This window comes from Strongylocentrotus purpuratus, unplaced genomic scaffold (assembly GCF_000002235.5).
Source record: "Strongylocentrotus purpuratus isolate Spur 01 unplaced genomic scaffold, Spur_5.0 spur5_scaffold_4, whole genome shotgun sequence".
NCBI classification, from domain to species: domain Eukaryota; kingdom Metazoa; phylum Echinodermata; class Echinoidea; order Camarodonta; family Strongylocentrotidae; genus Strongylocentrotus; species Strongylocentrotus purpuratus.
In genome coordinates, this window is record NW_022145610.1 from 26,821,514 (window position 1) to 26,840,773 (window position 19,260).

The following is a 19,260-nucleotide window of genomic DNA, read 5'->3' on the forward strand; positions in this document are numbered from 1 at the left end:
TGCGCATAATACAAGGTCAGACCAAATGAGACTGATCATCATGTCAATTTATGCACGTATACGGACCACGGCCTTGGCGAAGTTGGCGCCTACTGTTCGGAGTGCATTCACCCGAAAGTAAAATATCGACATGACCTTCATTAATATTCGGAGAGATTGACCGAACTCGTTTCACCAACTCAGCAGAATTTTGTTCGGTTTTGTTTGTAGTATGTTTTGATTTATTCGTCTATTCCCTGGGATTAGATACATAGCCTCGCGATGCGACGTTATATTGTTAGAACACGAGGTTATACATAAGCACATGAAAGAGTAAGGTTGATTGTTATTTAGCACTGAAGGGAATTGCTCCCTGAAGTGAAATTAGAGATACATTAGAAGAGATGGGTGACCTTTGACCGTAATGTAACGAGGATAACCTGTGTGTGTGTGTGTGTTCTTGAAATAATTGAACAACGTATCTTGTCTCGTAATAGATCCTTCCTATGACTATTATTTTCCTATTTTTCACGAGATAAAACTTAATTGATTCGAATCAATTTAATTGAAAAGAACATTTATTTCCTTTTCAGACATTTAGTTTGACTTGTAAACATATTGAAGACGAGGACACCGGCTTAATTGGGAATATCATACAACATCCCATTACACCATGTGTACAAACAAAAATAAGAAAATAAATATGACCACTGATGACGGGAAGGAGAGGAGAGAAAGAGATAATATATATAGATATCTTCTGTCGGGAACATGAAACAGGTTATGATTATACTCTGGAGATGGATTTAGTGGTGGCTATTTTTACCTGACTGCTAAGAAAGCATAAATGCTTGTTCGTAAGCAACAATGGGAACCGACGGCCGAAGGTTTCTCCGAGGGACCTGGTAATGAGGATTAATGCCTTACCAAAGGGCACTAGCGCATCGACTTGGTTTAGACCACTGCTCTACCTACAGAGCTATCGCGCCTCCTATTTACCACCGATTTAAGTCATTATGAAACTATAAAAAACGCATTCGGTTGTAAAAAATTTCAAAAGGAGAAAAGAGAGAACAATACAACCTTTTTCTACATATAGCCATAAAAAGAGAGGTGAAGGGGTGGGGGAGGGGTGGGAGGCAAATGAATGTGTCATAAAAACTTGGAAGGGAATAAAGTTACATTTGCCGATAAAAGTTTAGCTACAATGTGACGTTAAAAAAAGAAAAATCGCTAAATATCCGTCCATCCATCTGCCTTCCCATCCCTCTTCCCTCTCTGTCGCTCTCTCTGTCTCTGTCTCACTCTTCCTCTCTCTTTCTCTCTCTCCCCCCCCCCCCCCCCTCTCTCTCTCCCCTCTCTCTCTCTCTCTCTCTCGCTATCTCTATCTCTTTGGCTACCGAAATGCATCACGTTTGTTCATCAGATATTTCATCGGGTCATCATATTGTAACAGGATATACAAAATTTCAATCACAGTAATAACAATTCATGTTAAATTGTTTTGTTTAACTGTTTTGCAATGATGTCCTCGTACCAAAGCGGATATCGAACGTAAGGCATATTTGTTTAGCCCTGGTACTGTTGTTTTCAGTATACGTGTTATCGATTCGTGTGCAGGGTATCCAATCCTAGTTGCGATGAATGGAGACTGTTATGATTTACCGTATTTAGATCACTGATCTATATTTGTGTGTAAACGTGATTAAATAGATTGATAGCAATGTAATGATAACATAAACCATCTAAAATACATTCCCTTTTTTTGGTATAAGGGCATCGCATCTCATAGCGCCTGCGTCCGAGGATTGGAAACAAGGAAATGTTATTCACGTCTGACTCATCATCCTTTGCTTTAGCTGTGTAACTTAACAGACATGAGAAACACTGTTAATATCCCCTGTCACACTGCTGAAGAGACTCTAGACTTACCGCCAATCGACGCTAAATTCTTGGTCAATTTATAGGGATAATGTGATATTTATTCGGTCTATTATTGGTCTAAATCGACGGATACTAGGCCATTAAGGGTAATTTAAGTTTTGTTTGTCCTTGGCTATCTTTCATAAATGCAGCTTTAAGCGCAACATAAAATTATACTTGTGATGATGATGATGATGATGACTGAAAGCAGCTTAACGTTTCAAGCTAATCAGCATCGCCATTTTGTTGTTGTTGCTTGCGTTAGTTTTTTCTTCTTCTTTTTTTAAATTTTAATTTGCGCTTCAACGCAACTTTTTTTTTTATACTGGCGTCGGTCCCGTCTGTGTGACGGGGGATGAAACAGTGACACACAAATGACACAAGATATCCTAATACCACGTAACGAGACAAATTTCTGGGTGTTTTTAGCGGATTATTGGGCGGATGCATCAGGCGCCGAGTTGTTCCTGTCCCTTAGCTAGTGGTAACCAATCTGCACCCTTCGAGACCCCAAAGTTCTCGCTCTAATGATTGTCACGACAGTGACCCCTTGAAAAAGAGTGTTTTATTTGTTTGTTTGTTTAAAAACATTTATTCGATTGAGAGAGTTTTTTTTGGGGGGGGGGGGGGCGAGGTATGTTTGCTCGTATGTTTATTTTGAGAGTTTTGTTTGATTTCCTCAAATATGAATCTTCTTCCGTTTGTAAATTTACAGAATACTTTTGAACATGAGAGTTTCTAACATCGTAGATTTTTTTATATGAATATGACTGTTGTTGAAAAACGATGATGAAAGGTTGGTGAATATTGTGATGAAGACTCTATTGTAAAGAAAGATGCTCGATGATGAGGACGGGCCTGGAAGAACAGCTATTCGGAAATTGTTACCAATTTGTCTGACAGTCTGCGGTTAGTTGATGAGAGAACAAAACTGGCATTCTATGGGAGAAACAATGATATCGCACCGTAAAGCGTTGATGCTATCTCCAAGTAAACCAGGCAACAGATCAATTCTTTCTTGTTCTTCAACTGTGCAGTTATCCATTAATGAATGTGAATGGTGTGAGAAGAACGTGCCATGGAAATAACACTTAGTTTTGTTAATCGATAATAAAGCAAAATTGACTACAAATAGATCAAATTTACGCAAACAATATAGTGAACTCACAGTCAGAAGGGGCCTTTTTGTTATGTGAGGCGGTACTCAATGAATTTATTAAGCTGATACATGGGAAGTATGAATTTAACACACCATTTCTCTTAACTTTTATCATAAATTAAATACAATCTAATATTTAAACACAATTGCAAATGATTTATATGTCTTTCTGTTTATTTATTTTCTCTTCCCAGGCTGCATGTATGTCGGGAACAGCAGTCCAACCAGATTCAACAGAATGTGCTGCAGGTCGAAAGTTACTGCCAACCAACCTTCAAACATTACTTCGCTCGATGTGGTGCTCCTAATGGCGAATACAGACTGTGTAGCAGATACACGTAAGACCTTCCTTTCATCTGATCTCTTTCAATAGATCCAATCGTAACCTTTCTTTGACATTTAATCAAATTATTAAAATCAACCGTGTTTGTAAACAGAGACTTTATAAGCGCAAGGTCATTTTAGTTTTACCATGTCTGCATGGAGATACAATAACATCTAATGATTGTTCATTATATCATCCATAAACATCCCCAGTTAGACATTCGTTTGACACCAACATGGTCACGGTCACGTGATGACTACAAGGTGCAGCTTAAGCCGTAGGTGTCAATAAGGCGATGCGCCATTGGCTCAGTAGTTGTTACCACGTGACATATGAACTCGAGGCTACTATGAATGTATGAAGGCGCCATAACACGCTAGTTGATTACTGTTATAGAGCTTCAGAATGTTTTTTAACACTATAATATAACCAGTGTAAGTGGAGTATTTCTGATTATCACCATTTCGTTTCTTTCTTTCATTTTAGAACCATGTACCACATGGCTTATCGTAGGAGATACGTCCCTCCTTCACCTGTCGTGGAGCGGTATCAGTGCTGCCCCGGATGGAGACTAGCTCATAAATATGCAAAAGGATGCACAGAAGGTAAGCTTAACATTTTGTCATTGGGTCATGGGGGTCGTAGGGGGTCATGGGGGTCGTAGGGGATCATAGTTGAATGTTTGAACTGTATAGTAGTGGCGTACCGCGGGCCCAGGTAGTGTATAGGGGCGGCACCGGTCATCTTGTGTGAATGAAATGCGAATTAAAAACGCCATTTATTACTGGAAGGGTGTGGGATGGGACGTCGTGTATTTGTGTAGCTTCTGCGAATCCCTTCTCTCTCTCTCTCTCTCTCTCTCTCTCTCTCTCTCTCTCTTTAAAGGTGTTTTTCTCATTTTTCGTCATTACATTGGGGGCATGTGCCCCCTCCCCCTGTGCTCCCCTTTAGCTTCACCGCTGACTCATAAACATTCAAGTGTATATTTTTTCGTGGATCGGGCTATATGGCTATGTATCTTTTTCTATTTTGTTAGTATACGACATTAGGTCATTGGAAACCTCTGCTAGAGATAATATGAGTTGAGAACAACAAAAAAACCTTCTGGTAAAAAATATAGTACAGAAAAAACATCGATTAACAGATCTTAAGAATAAAGAATTCAACATTATATATGTGATTGCTGAAGATGTATAATGCATAGCATAGGGGAATACATCTGTGAATTGAGTGTGTCGTTTTCTAGCTTAGCTCAATGCAATAATACCATAATACAATAATTCAGTAATACAATAATAAAATATCTCTTTGTTTGTAACAAGTATATCGAACTCAAAATCTGTTGTCCTACTTCCCAGGGAATTTGAGAAAAGTTAAAAAGTTCAGGAGATATACCCTATATATCAGGGCAAGGATTTAGTAGACGAGCAGGGTAATTCAGAGACAGACGGAAAACGTACGTACGTAAATGACTGAAGCCAGAGGAGTATGGCTGCTCCTATTAATACCGAGAAAAGTCCTTTCATAGTTGCGTTCGTTTTCTCATACTTTGGTTTGTTTTGCAAAAATGTTTTTCTGCGTAAAATGGAAATGTCCACAGGGGTCGATTACTCAGGATTATACAATATGTAACGTGTGTAAATGAAACTGTATTTTGATGTTATGCCCAAAACTTTATGCAACAACTTCATGCAACAACTTTTTACTTAATGTTGCACCTGTATGCCCTGATTGAGACGTGGGCGCAGGGCTAGAAATTGGAAACTCCATCTGAACAGATTTTGTGGGATTATGAAAGATGTTATTTGTAAATGAAAATGATTGCCTTGATTTCGATGTTATGTCCGAAATTCCACATACAAAATTGTCCGCTAATATCACCACCTGCAGATTCTGAAAGATGTAGGCCAATAATTTATTTTAAAAATCCTGAACCCCCAATAAAAGGAACTCTCGCTAGAAAGAATGTACGGTATTATGATAGACATTATTTGAAAATGGAGTGGTTTGCTAGATGTTGATATCATGTCCAAATGTCACGAAAAAGTTTTACGTCAATAGTCCCACCTGTGGCTCGTGAAAGGCGTGGGCCAATAATGCTTTGTTTGCAAACTCGTTTTTGTTCAGCTCCTATAACAATGATCTCTCAACCCCTTCATAAAAGAAAGTTTGCCGTGACAACATTGTAACTGAGAAAACTCCAAGACTGATCTTCACAAAGCTCTGTAAGCTTATCAATACCAGCGCGAGTGAAAGTGATACGGAACAGAAAAATGTAGAGAGAAAAAAAAGAGGGTAGTAGTAAACAGATCTCGCGATTCTAGCACTTAGTGGAATCATTGGATATGAGGGTAGATTCGATCGAATCCACCCCACTTAGCTCGTCTTCCAGTTCCTTTTCTTTCCGCTACCGAGTTCTCAAGTTCAGATGTGTCTTTTTTGGTTTCGCGAAACACTCTAAGGGGGCAAATAGAAGGATCCTAAAATCTGGTTGGATTGTCGTTTAATCCCTGAGGAATGCGAGGAAAAACATTGTATTTGACCTTGACTAAGCCCCTTGACATGAACGAAGACGTGAACGGGTGGTTGTGTCTCTTGTGTCCCTTTCCTCTTCATCAGCCTCTCCATAATAAAATTGTAAATTTGAGAAGGGAGGGGTAGGGGTGCAGCCTTGTACCCCCTTCCTCATGGAAAACGGGATACATAATATTACCTTTTACTTTCCCACTATTTTCATTCACTAATGACCGTCGGTTTCGCTACAAAATGTTAAAAGATGTATTACAAAATTATGATTGTCTTGAATCATGCATTAAATAGAACTGAAAAGAAATATATTATGGTCTACCAGGACACAGGATCCAGCCCCTAATTGGTTTGTATTTGTGATTAAACCCCATAGCTAATTGAAAATACTCTACCTTAGGCAAGGTCCACTACCCATGTTTATCCCCCATTGTTGAAATGTGCGAGCATTACAATTACGCATGGCATAATCAGAACATGATTTATATTGGATGTACACGAGGGTATTGAAAGTGCCCTTGATTGAGTTGATTTTTCGAAAGTCTTTGCGATCACGTTAATCAAGTTTACCAATAGAAGACTTATCGGCTTTGGAGCGTTAGAATTTTTTAAGGGAATGTGTTTCTATATATCTGGACCTTATACACTTCCTATCTCTCCCCATTATGATCTCGACTCAATTGCTTCATTTTAGGAGAAAAATATAAGTAGGATATGTCGGCCTATATTTTCACCGGTAGGATTTAGATTGACCAGGGCCCCGTCTTATAACGGTTGCGATTGATTGGAATCAATCGCTTCTTGAAATTTATCGAAACTTCTATATTTTAAGTACACAGTTGCGATTGATTAAAAGTTGCGATTGATTTGAATCAATCGTAACTCTTTACAATACAGGGCCCAGGGGGGGGGGGGCATTTCATGAAACAATTAGTCGGCGGTTTTCACCGACTAATATCATGTTCACCGACAATTTAGTCAGCGCTGACTAAATTTGACCAATCACAGTCCTGGAAAATAGTCGGTGATAAAAGATTTGTCGGTGAACATGATATTAGTCGATGAAAACCACCGACTAATTGTTTCATGAAACACTCCCCAGTTCTCTATACCGTGAGCGGTGATATTCATGACGTTTAAAGGTACTATGTCCCATTTGCAGGCCAAAAAAATGAAAAAGTTAAATTCCAACTGCATTTGAAAGATAATACTAATTTAGAACTTCCCTAAAAAAGGTGGGGCTTGAAAATGTCTTCAAGTGGGAAAATAACGACTATTAGTTGTCAAATCGACTTTAGAGCTATAGAGCCCAAAAGTAATAGTCTTGATTTTCAGACAATTGTACGGAATGGTCATACATTTTATGCTGCGCAAAGATTCAATCAGTTTAATCTTGGCCATCACAAGAAGTGGGTTATTGATGTAGACAAATGCTCATGTACCCTTTACAACTCTTTTCATGTATGTTATTACCAAAGAAGAAAAAAGCCAGTCAGTCACTCAATAGTGTCTGACAGTGAAGTCTAGCAAGTAAACGGGTTTCCTTGCATAATTTGAATATGAGGACACTGCTAACGTTTAAATTTCACAGATAGGACATACATGACATATTCATAATTCCTGCAAAGTTCTACAGCATTTGAGGTTGGCTGCAAAAGGGACATAGTACCTTTAAGACCATTAGGCCTATATTTAAAATCATAATTTGCAAAATGATACATATAAGGTTAGATCAGCCTTTACAATTTGCCAGTGTGTGGCTTAACGGCCTACTTTTATTTTGATTACAACAAATTCTGAACTGTGATGTTTTGGGGATTTTATTTGAGTATTAGAACGCTAGGAATGGGTTGATTGATTTAAAACTACTGTTGGTGTGTCGTAATAATGACAAATGCAGTAGTTATGCTCGGTAACGCGTATCAATAATGTTATTACAATTGTTGAAATGAAGCAATCAATGGATTTTTCAGTACATTTAGAATATAATAGTCGTTGTTCTGTGTGTGTATGTGTGAAATACGACCAATTGTTTGAATACTAATAGTTGTACGTTGTTTAATTACCTGTAAAATTGCCTGTGTATTAAAGCACATATTACGATAATAGGATTTAAACAAAACAAGGGTCCATCTGAATAAGTAGATTCATGATATCGATACAGATTTGTATGATTTCAAGAACAAAAGTCAGCTCTATTTATCATTTTACAATTCTTGTCGAAATATTATTGGTAGTTTTTTCCAAGGTTTTCCTTTGGAGCCTTTAACAGATCGTCTGTCAAGAAACGCCACAAATACATCGTAATTTTTGTTTTAGTATGATTTAGGATAACAAAATTGACACGTTCGACTCTATTGAGTGCTAGAATGACCGTGACGTCAACTACTTCGTATTGGACAGAGCAGATCACCTTGGCCTCTCCTATAAATTATTACATTTACGTTTTTCTTATCGTAATCAAAGCTTGTGTGCGTTTTTATATCGATGTAAATCTTTTATGTAATCGTTAAACCTTGCCAGTGAAGTTGACGTACCCATTTTGTGGGCTTAATAATACTTCACAATGCCCGTTGCCCAAGATTCGTCATTTTAATTGACGTGATGCTGCGTCAATGGCCAAGGAGGTCTTCAACGGGCTGTGAGATAGTGACGAATATAATGCAGAATGATTAACGCAACACTGCGTTTAACATTCTGTCATATGGGCTAATTGACTGCAGTTGCTTGATTGGCAAAGGTGATAACGCAATCGAAAGGGCGCCCCATGTGCTACCGGTACAACCCATTATTAATGTATTATGGTAATGGTGTCCTTTTACTCTCTCTCTCATTTTTCACAGCAATCTGTACACAAGAATGCCAAAATGGCGGGCGATGTTTGAGGCCGAATGCTTGCGCATGTCCGGCAGGCTGGACTGGTCAATATTGTGAAATTGGTAAGGTTTTTTTCTATTTGTTTAATTATTTTAGTTTTCGTTTGTTCGTTTGTTTGTGTGTTGTTGTTTTTGTTTCTCGTGTATTTGTATCGTTGCTATCGTTGGTGGTTTCGGTGTGTTTATTAAATGTCCGTATCTTCCGAGTTTAAAGTTAGTATTAGCTCTTACAGTTAGCCTAACGTGAGCCTTATGATAATACTTTGGCGTACGTTATCCACGACCATGGAATATTCTTGTGTTCAAAACATATCGCCTTGAAGCCCAAACTAAATGTGGAAGTCAAGTAATGTAAAACCAGAACCTTTTGCAAATTTTACATTTGGTCCGGATGCACGAAAGTTTCACGATAGAAAAGGATCGATTGACAACTCTAACCATGTTCAATTTGTTGAAATTTTCCACACAAAACAAAACAAAACACATTGCCACGAAAGCGGCCTTAGTTAACGATTCCTTGTTTCGTAGAAGCTCACATTATGATCACAAATTTGAGATAATTTATCATCAATGTCATCTTTCTCTTCCTGCAGATATAAACGAGTGTGAAGGCACCACGCACGGTTGCCAGCAGCGATGTGAGAACACGGATGGGAGTTACGAGTGTAAATGCCAGGTTGGGTTCACATTAGCCGAGGACGGTAAAACCTGCACAGGTGAGTTGTGTTCACACATGTACGATCTCATTATGAACAAAAACCAGTCGCAAAGTGTTTAATAGTAGCAAGTTTATGGGGGTCTATTCGCTATTCATAAGGACCGCTATTCATAAGGTCCGCTATTCATAAGGACCGCTATTCATAACGTGTAAATTCCCGTACTTCCGGGTCCGCTATTCATAATGGCAAAAGAGGGTCACTATTCATAAAGAAATAAGGTTCGTTAATCATAAGGACCGCTATTCATAACGTAAGATGAGGGTCGCTATTCATAATTCATATTAAGGGTCATTAATCATAAGGACCGCTATTCATAATATGAAATCAGGGTCGCTATTCATAATACGACGAGAGGGTCGCTATTCATAATACGAAATAAGGTTTATTACTTATAAGGGTCGCTATTCATAACACGGGAAGAGGGTCGCTATTCATAATACGAAATGAGGGTCGCTATTCATAATAGGAGAAGAGGGTCGCTATTCATAATAGGAGAAGAGGGTCGCTATTCATAATAGGGAATGAGGGTCGCTATTCATAATAGGAGAAGAGGGTCGCTATTCATAATAGGAGAAGAGGGTCGCTATTCATAATAGGAAATGAGGGTCGCTATTCATAATAGGAGAAGAGGGTCGCTATTCATAATAGAAGAAGAGGGTCGCTATTCATAATAGGAGTAGAGGGTCACTATTCATAATAAGAAATGAGGGTCGCTATTCATAATAGGAGAAGAGGGTCGCTATTCATAATAGAAGAAGAGGGTCGCTATTCATAATAAGCGTAGAGGGTCGCTATTTATAATAAGAAATGAGGGTCGCTATTCATAATATGAGAAGAGGGTCGCTATTCATAAAAGGAGAAGAGGGTCGCTATTCATAATAGGAGAAGAGGGTCGCTATTCATAAAAGGAGAAGAGGGTCGCTATTCATAATAGGAGAAGAGGGTCGCTATTCATAATAGGAGAAGAGGGTCGCTATTCATAATACGAAATGAGGTTCGCTATTCATAACAGGAGAAGAGGGTCGCTATTCATAATAGGAGAAGAGGGTCGCTATTCATAATAGGAGAAGAGGGTCGCTATTCATAATACGAAATGAGGTTCGCTATTCATAATAGGAGAAGAGGGAGGGGTGGGGTAGGCCACATGGTCCCAAACATTTGAAGAAAATATTTATTGAAAACTCACATTTCTGAAGAAAGAAAGGCGTGCCTAAATAATGAACGTGTCCCATCATTCCGGTCACCAGCCCCCCCCCCTCCCCCTGCCCCCCCCCCCCCTCTCCAATTCGGCCCACCCTCCCGGCAGTATTCTCAGTATGGGCCTGCTTGGCGTACTTAATATCTCAGTGGCGTATCCTGGATAAGATCAGTCGGGGGCAGGGTGGTGGGGCAAGATTTCCAACAAGGAGGAAAATTTACGATAGGATTACATGTGTGTTATGTTTTGCTTTTTTTTCGTCACCACATGAGCGGGGGTTGGCTCTATATAATTATCAAAGATAACAGATAAAATATTATTACTTTAAAAAGAGACAACTATTCAGGGCTATATATCGCCCCCCCCCCTACAGGACCAGGAACGTAGCCGAGGGGGGGGGGCGTATTATGAATAACGACCCTCATTTCGTATCATGAATAGCGACCGTCTACTCCTATTATGAATAGCGACCCTCATTTCTTATTATGAATAGCGACCCTCATTTCGTATTATGAATAGCAACCCTCATTTCATATTATGAATAGCGACCCTTATTTCTTATTATGAATAGCGACCCTCATTTCTTATTATGAATAGCGACCCTCATTTCGTATTATGAATAGCAACCCTCATTTCATATTATGAATAGCGACCCTTATTTCTTATTATGAATAGCGACCCCCTCCTCCTATTATGAAAAGCGACCCTCTTCTTCTATTATGAATAGCGACCCTCTTCTCCTTTTATGAATAGCGACCCTCTTCTCATATTATGAATAGCGATCCTCATTTCTTATTATGAATAGCGACCCTTTACACCTATTATGAATAGCGACCCTCTTCTTCTATTATCAATAGCGACCCTCTTCTCCTATTATGAATAGCGACCCTCATTTCTTATTATGAATAGCGACCCTCATTTCTTATTATGAATAGCGACCCTTTACACCTATTATGAATAGCGACCCTCTTCTTCTATTATCAATAGCGACCCTCTTCTTCTATTATCAATAGCGACCCTCTTCTTCTATTATGAATAGCGACCCTCATTTCTTATTATGAATAGCGACCCTCATTTCCTATTATGAATAGCGACCCTCTTCTTCTATGATGAATAGCGACCCTCTTCTTCTATTATGAATAGCGACCCTCATTTCTTATTATGAATAGCGACCCTCTACTCCTATTATGAATAGCGACCCTCTTCTTCTATTATGAATAGCGACCCTCTTCTCCTTTTATGAATAGCGACCCTCATTTCTTATTATGAATAATGACCCTTATGAATAATAACCCTTATGAATAACGACCCTCATTTTGCATTATGAATAGCGACCCTCATTTCGTATTATGAATAGCGACCCTCATTTCGTATTATGAATAGCGACCCTCTTTCTGTGTTATGAATACCGACCCTTTTGTAATATTATGAATAGGGACCCTTATGAATAACGACCCCGATTTCGTATTATGAATAGCGACCCTCTTCTAATATTATGAATACCGACCCTCTTCTTTGATTATGATTAGCGGTCCTTATGAATAATGACCCTTATGAATAATGACCCTTTTCTCCAATTATGAAAAGCGGACCTTATGAATAGCGGTCCTTATCAATAATGGACCTTATGAATAGCGGACCTTATGAATAGCGGTCCTTATGAATAGCGACATTGACCCAGTTTATGAACCCCGCCTTAACTAAAAATAATGTTGTTTATTAATCGCACATCCCGACCCCATAGATAGGCCTTCGTAAATGTATGATTGATTAGAGGACTCGCATTTGGGAGAGCCTTTTCAAAATGAGGCACATGTCATGTCTGTTCAAGAGTAAGTATGATAGAAATATGTTGATTAATTACAAATTTAATTTTGAGAGTATAAAGCAAGTTGTGCCTTAATTTGAGTCTCTTTACAACAATGTGCAATTTAAAAATGATCACACTATTATAAAGACGATAGAAATGTGGATATGCTTAAAATATTACGACATTATCCTTAAAAGGGTATTTCAATCGCTTTTACTGACATTCAATTCAATCAGTATAAAAGGAAATCATGAAGACGTAAGGGGAAGTTTGATACATTTCTTTAACCAAAAAACAATCTTTGAATTCTTGTTATTTGTTGTTTTTTGTTTTCAGTTTGCCTAACCTGCACACCAGAATTCGACTTCCTACTAGCACGGGTTAATTTATTAGAAAGGGTAAGTCAATGGTTACTATGACAACGGTCGGGTGATCTCAGGCTTTCTTATCTGACCTTGACATCGAAATAAACACCATCGCAAAGACTCTCAAGAAATCAACTCAAGGGCAATTTTTAATACCCTTTGCATATTCCATAGAAATCTTGTTCAGATTTACTTAGTATGTTATATGTCATTTTAATGTTCGCACGTTTCAAAACGTAAGTGAGAAAGTTGAAATTGCCCCAGGCCAATCTGAACTTTTACCATACCAATCAACATTAGGTAGATGCGAGTCCATCTTTGTGTCATTTTTCAAGTCAATAAGAGATGCACAATCATTTTACTTTGCAAGTACGAAAAGGGTGAAAATCATGTTGGGCTTCAGTTCAACAACAGAGGGAGACATTTTCCTATGCGGAGATAGGGGATCAATTTTTCGTCACCAATCTCACCTTGTTTTAATCTTTTCACCCAACTCAACTTGTTTTAATCTAAAAAAAAATTATCTCAACTTGTTTTAATCTCAACTTCCATTAATCTCGTCACACATCTCAACTTTTTAAAATCTCGATACACAACTTGACCTGCCTTAATCTCGTCACCAATCTCGACTTGTTTTAATCTCGTCACACAACTCGTCTTGTGTTAATCTCGTCAGCCAACTCAACTTGTATTAATCTCATTTTGTTATAATCTGAACTTCCATTGATATCGTCACACATCACGACTTGTTTTGATTTTGTCACCCATCTCGACTTGCTTTAATCTCGTCACACATGTCGACTTTTTAAAATCTCGTCACACATCTCATCTTGTTTAAATCTCGTCACCCATCTCAACTTGTTTTAATCTCGTCACCCATCTCAACTTGTTTTAATCTCGTCACCCATTTCAACTTGTTTTAATCACGTCACCCATTTCAACTTGTTTTAATCTCGTCATCCATCTCAACTTGTTTTAATCTCGTCACCCTCTCAACTTGTTTTAATCTCGTCACCCATCTCAACTTTGGATAATCTCGTCACCCATCTTATTTTGTTTTAATCTCGTCACGCTCTCAACTTGTTTTAATGTTATCACTCGTCTCATCTTGCTTTAATCTCGTCGCCCATCTCAACTTGTAATCTGGCACTCATCTCAACTTGTTTTAATCTCGTCATCCTCTCAACTTGTTTTAATCTCGTCACCCATCTCAACTTGGGATAATCTCGTCACCCATCTTATTTTGTTTTAATCTCGTCACGCTCTCAACTTGTTTTAATGTTATCACTCGTCTCATCTTGCTTTAATCTCGTCGCCCACCTCAGCTTGCTTTAATCTCGTCACCCATCTCATCTTTTTGAATCTCATCACCCATCTCGACTTGTTTTAATCCCGTCGCCCATCTCAAATTGTAATCTCGTCGCCCATCTCAACTTGTAATCTTGTCACCCATCTCATCTTGCTTTAATCTAGTCACCCATCTCATCTTTTTGTATGATCGTCACCCATCTAAACTTGTCCTTATCTCGACTGGTTTTAATCTACCCACCCTCTCAACTTATCCTAATCTCATCTTGTTTAAAATCTCGTCACCCATCTCAACTTGTTTTAATCTCGTCACCCATTTCAACTTGTTTTAATCACGTCACCCATTTCAACTTGTTTTAATCTCGTCATCCATCTCAACTTGTTTTAATCTCGTCACCCTCTCAACTTGTTTTAATCTCGTCACCCATCTCAACTTTGGATAATCTCGTCACCCATCTTATTTTGTTTTAATCTCGTCACGCTATCAACTTGTTTTAATGTTATCACTCGTCTCAACTTGGGATAATCTCGTCACCCATCTTATTTTCTTTTAATCTCGTCACGCTCTCAACTTGTTTTAATGTTATCACTCGTCTCATCTTGCTTGAATCTCGTCGCCCACCTCAGCTTGCTTTAATCTCGTCACCCATCTCATCTTTTTGAATCTCATCACCCATCTCAACTTGTTTTAATCCCGTCGCCCATCTCAAATTGTAATCTCGTCGCCCATCTCAACTTGTAATCTTGTCACCCATCTCATTTTGCTTTAATCTAGTCACCCATCTCATCTTTTTGTATGATCGTCACCCATCTCAACTTGTCCCTATCTCGACTGGTTTTAATCTACCCACCCTCTCAACTTATCCTAATCTCATCTTTTTTTAAATCTCGTCACCCATCTCAACTTGTAATCTCGTCGCCCATCTCAACTTGTAATCTTGTCACCCATCTCAACTTGTTTTAATCTCGTCGCCAATCTCATCTTGCTTTAATCTCGTCACCCAGCTCAACTTGTTTTCATCACATCACTTTTATCAATATTTCTCACTTTCATCACTTCTTAGGATGTCGCCCAACTACGGCAGAATCAGTCCGCTCATGTTGCCGCCCACCAGGCGCCCGCCGCTCGGCAACCTCAAAACATCTACGCCCCACCCCCACCCAATGATCAGTATATAGCACAGATGCACCGAGTGGAATCCCTTAGTGAACAAATATCAATGCTTGAAGAGAGATTAGCAGATTGTGAGTAGAGCCATATTTTTCCCAAGTGCTATTTTATTTTGTCTTTATACAGCACGAGAACATATGATGATGTTGATGATCCACAGCACTTGAATGGCGCCATTTATCTGTTTCAAACTTTCAAAGGTGCCCGCTCCTCCAATATGTATGATATGGATATGCAATTGTCTACAGTGAAATTCTGTAAATATTTCGAGTGGTTGTTTCACATTTTTAAGAAAGATGTTTTAATATCTACCCAATTCATCAAAAACATGATGAGGTATCCAAAATATGTAAATTCCCAAGTGTACAGTACTTTATGCTGCGAAGTTGATCTCTTTCTTTGTTCGAAGTTTTCTTGAGATTTTGCTCTGGACCACCTGATGATGTCAACAGGTCCATAACTAGCATTTAAAAGAGAATAATTTTGTGTCTGTGCAGATCGTTAATAATGCACCCAGAGTAAAATGGACATGACGGAAGAAGTTTGAACGACAAATATATGTTTTGCTAATTTTCATGATATTTTCCTCTATCTCTCTCTCTCTCTCTCTCTCCCTGCCTCTCTTCTCTTCTTTTTCTATAAATACAGGTTCTTGTCGTAGACGCAACAAAGGTCTGAGATAAGCAAGGAGTATCTTTCAAGCTTCATATGCTGCTCTACACATGTTAGTCACAAAACTTTTAAGGTTATTATCCTATGCAAATTGCCACGCCCTCTATTAGCGCCTTCATACCAGTCTGGACTTCATGAAGCCACGTCTGCGCAGGTTTTTCTCTGTCCTACAACGTGTTGCAGCTAAAGTGGCGGATAAAGGTTGGATAGCCACGCCAGGACTCTGCGCGAGTCACGTTATCACGGTATCGAATAGGGTGAAATATGTCAGGAGTATGCGGTCACGCAGCGATTTAATTCTTACGAGTGGCTGTTTGAGAACCAATGAGCTTTCTTTGGAGAAATAATCATATAAATCTTTGGAATCTTACAGAGATGGTGCTTGTTTACAGCCGCAATTGACTTTATTGCAAAGGATTTTATATAGCTTTGTTTCCTCCGTCTGAGATGCCTGAAACCATTGCTGTTTGAATACGTGAGGGAAGTCCTTGTCCACCCCATTTTGCGAACAGTCTATTAACTATAATTATGTGAGTTCAATGGTACATATATGTATATTGTACCAAATATCATAGTATGGGCATTGTGAGAGAATTATCAATGATGTCTCATGTGGTCTAATTATCAAAATAAAACAACTTTTGAGCCACTAATAGTAATGATGTTACATGTTAAAAAAGAACATTTTAATTGTTTTGGGGTATAGGGCAATGCGGAGACATATGTGGTAACAATTTTCAAAAAGGTAATCATGGACAGTATATTTGATTTTCATCGCAAAATATTGTTGCACATAGATGTCGACAGGCCTTTCGGGTCATCAAAAGCCAGTTCGATGAATGTGTCACAGTGTTTGATGACATAAGTAAACTGGACTATTTAACTTTGATCCAATTAATGTTACAGTATTTAAATTTGATTTACCCTTAAAGATAAAGTTGAGTTCTGGTCATGCTTGTATGGAATCGATCGGGGAAAAGATGATCATGTAGCATATAACTATCGGTGTGTACTGCAAGGTTCTGGAGTCATCAAAATGAGAAGAAATTATGGCCCAGTCTCGCTAAAGTAACAAGCACTGTACACATAAATATATATATGGCACCACACAAACATGTGGCATAAAAGTTGGGCCTCATTTTTAAGCTGTTACTGGTCATATTTAGAGTATGAAAGCATTTGAAAAGCCATGCTGTTCAAGGAACATTTTTTCTCTGATGTTCTTCTACACTTGCATAATAACAATGATTATGCTCAAAAATTATTGTTTACCTCTCTAAAACTCAACCTTCTCTTTTATTGTGTTTTTGTTTTTCACCAAGTGGAATTGTCCAATATATTATTGAAATATGATGATGTATTAATGTTGTGCTAGTATTATGTTAAACTATGATAAAGTCTTATTTATACTAGATAACTGCAATGGCATACTTACAGACATCATAGATTAGATTATTGTTTAGTGTAAGTTTGTAGGATTGGTGGTAGATTTTACTTTTTAGACATAGTCAGATACAAATCTTTAAAAATACTAACTTAGGTTTGAAACTATTATATTATATATTTTTAATATGTTATAAAGTTAATGTAAGATAAGGGATTTACCGTGGCATTTCCTATGATATATAGTGTAATTTGTACTATAAAGATTTGCACTAACTTAACATTATTCTAGGAGAAAAATTGTTACTGTAATCTATATCTGTATTCACTCCTTACAATCTGAAACAGAGTATGTTCTTCTAACTGAAAGTAATCTGAATTGAAATGACTTTTTATTTCATTAAAATTATCCCTCTCTTTTTTTCTATAAAAATAAAAACTATTAAGATTATAAATATGCTTTTGAAAAAAGTGTTCTCTTTATATGTTAGATACAAATCTAGATCTAAAATTGTCTATCGTTAATTGGATAATAATATATACATTGTGTTAAAGTACATGTAAAAGCTCAAAAATTACATCAGCGTCCATATTATGTTGTTTTATTTCTTCGCCTTTCTCCCGATGGTAATATTTCGTGGTTGAAGTTTTTAAAAATGCGGTGAAAATGTGCTATGATATAAATGTGTAAAATATTTATTGTTTGACTGAAAGCTGTGTAAATTGAATTGTTCAAGAATGGGTGTTGGGATTGTGTTGTAACCGATTTATGCAAATATACTTCAAACGCATTTTTAATACACTACATTGACAGTTTATAGAGTTGTTATTTGTGTGTGTGTCATCGTTCTCGACCTAGCTTAGCGCATATCATACCGTGAATCATCATCATCTCTTCTTCCTCATCACGATGTTCTTTATCATTGTCACCATGCACGCGTCTGTTATCATCATCGTCATCATTATCACCACCATCATCATCATCGGCAACATCAACATCCTCATCATTATCATAATCATCATCATCATCATCATCATCATCATCTTCATCAACGTCATCCAGTGGCGGATCCAGGGGTAAAATCACGTGATTTTTACCTTTTTTGGGGTTGGGCCCCCCCCCCCCCTGGCGCTCAAGGGGGGTGCAAATTGAATTTTTTTTTGAGGATCAAAAAAAAAAAAAAAATGTGCTCACTACCCCCCCCCCCCCCCCCCCCCCCCCCCCCCCCCCCCCCCCCCCCACTGAGCGACTTTTCGGCCGGCGCGATTTTCAAATTTTCGGGAGCAAAAAAAAAAAAAGAGTTGGGCCCCCTCCCCTAAGAAATCCTGGATCCGCGCCTGACGTCATCATTATCACTACCATCATCATCATCATCATCATCAACATCATCATTATCACCACCACCGTCATCATCATCATCATCATCATTATCATCATAATCATCATCATCATCATCAATATCATCAATATCATCATCACACAACCACAACCACCACCACCACCACCACCGTCATCATTATCATCATCATTATCATCATCAGTACCATCACCATCATCGTCTCTTCTTCTATTTTCTCTTCTTCTTGTTCTTCTCCTTTTTCTTGTTCTTGTTCTTCCTCTTTCTCCTCCTCCTCCTCCTCCTCCTCCTCCTCCTCCTCCTCCTCTTCCCCCTCCTACTCTTCCTCCTTCTCCTCCTCCAATCTTCTTCTTCTCCCTCTTATATTCAGCAGCACAATCATCAATCTCCGTTATCACAATCCACATCACCATCATCATCATTGCCACCATTATTATCGCCGTTATATCAGCATCATCACCCGAGGTTTGCCACCCTACAGCCCGCAA

General features: G+C 38.3%; 1 protein-coding gene across 1 annotated transcript; it reads left to right on the forward strand.

The window, feature by feature from the left end:
- Positions 1-846: 846 nt before the first annotated feature.
- Positions 847-17,076, forward strand: LOC763743 (epidermal growth factor-like protein 7). The gene is made up of 8 exons (XM_030997270.1): positions 847-884; positions 3,256-3,399; positions 3,873-3,991; positions 8,756-8,851; positions 9,382-9,504; positions 12,852-12,913; positions 15,253-15,433; positions 16,008-17,076. Exons 1-8 carry the CDS (start codon positions 847-849, stop codon positions 16,040-16,042), a joined length of 798 nt encoding a protein of 265 aa, XP_030853130.1. The 3' UTR covers positions 16,043-17,076.
- Positions 17,077-19,260: the final 2,184 nt, after the last annotated feature.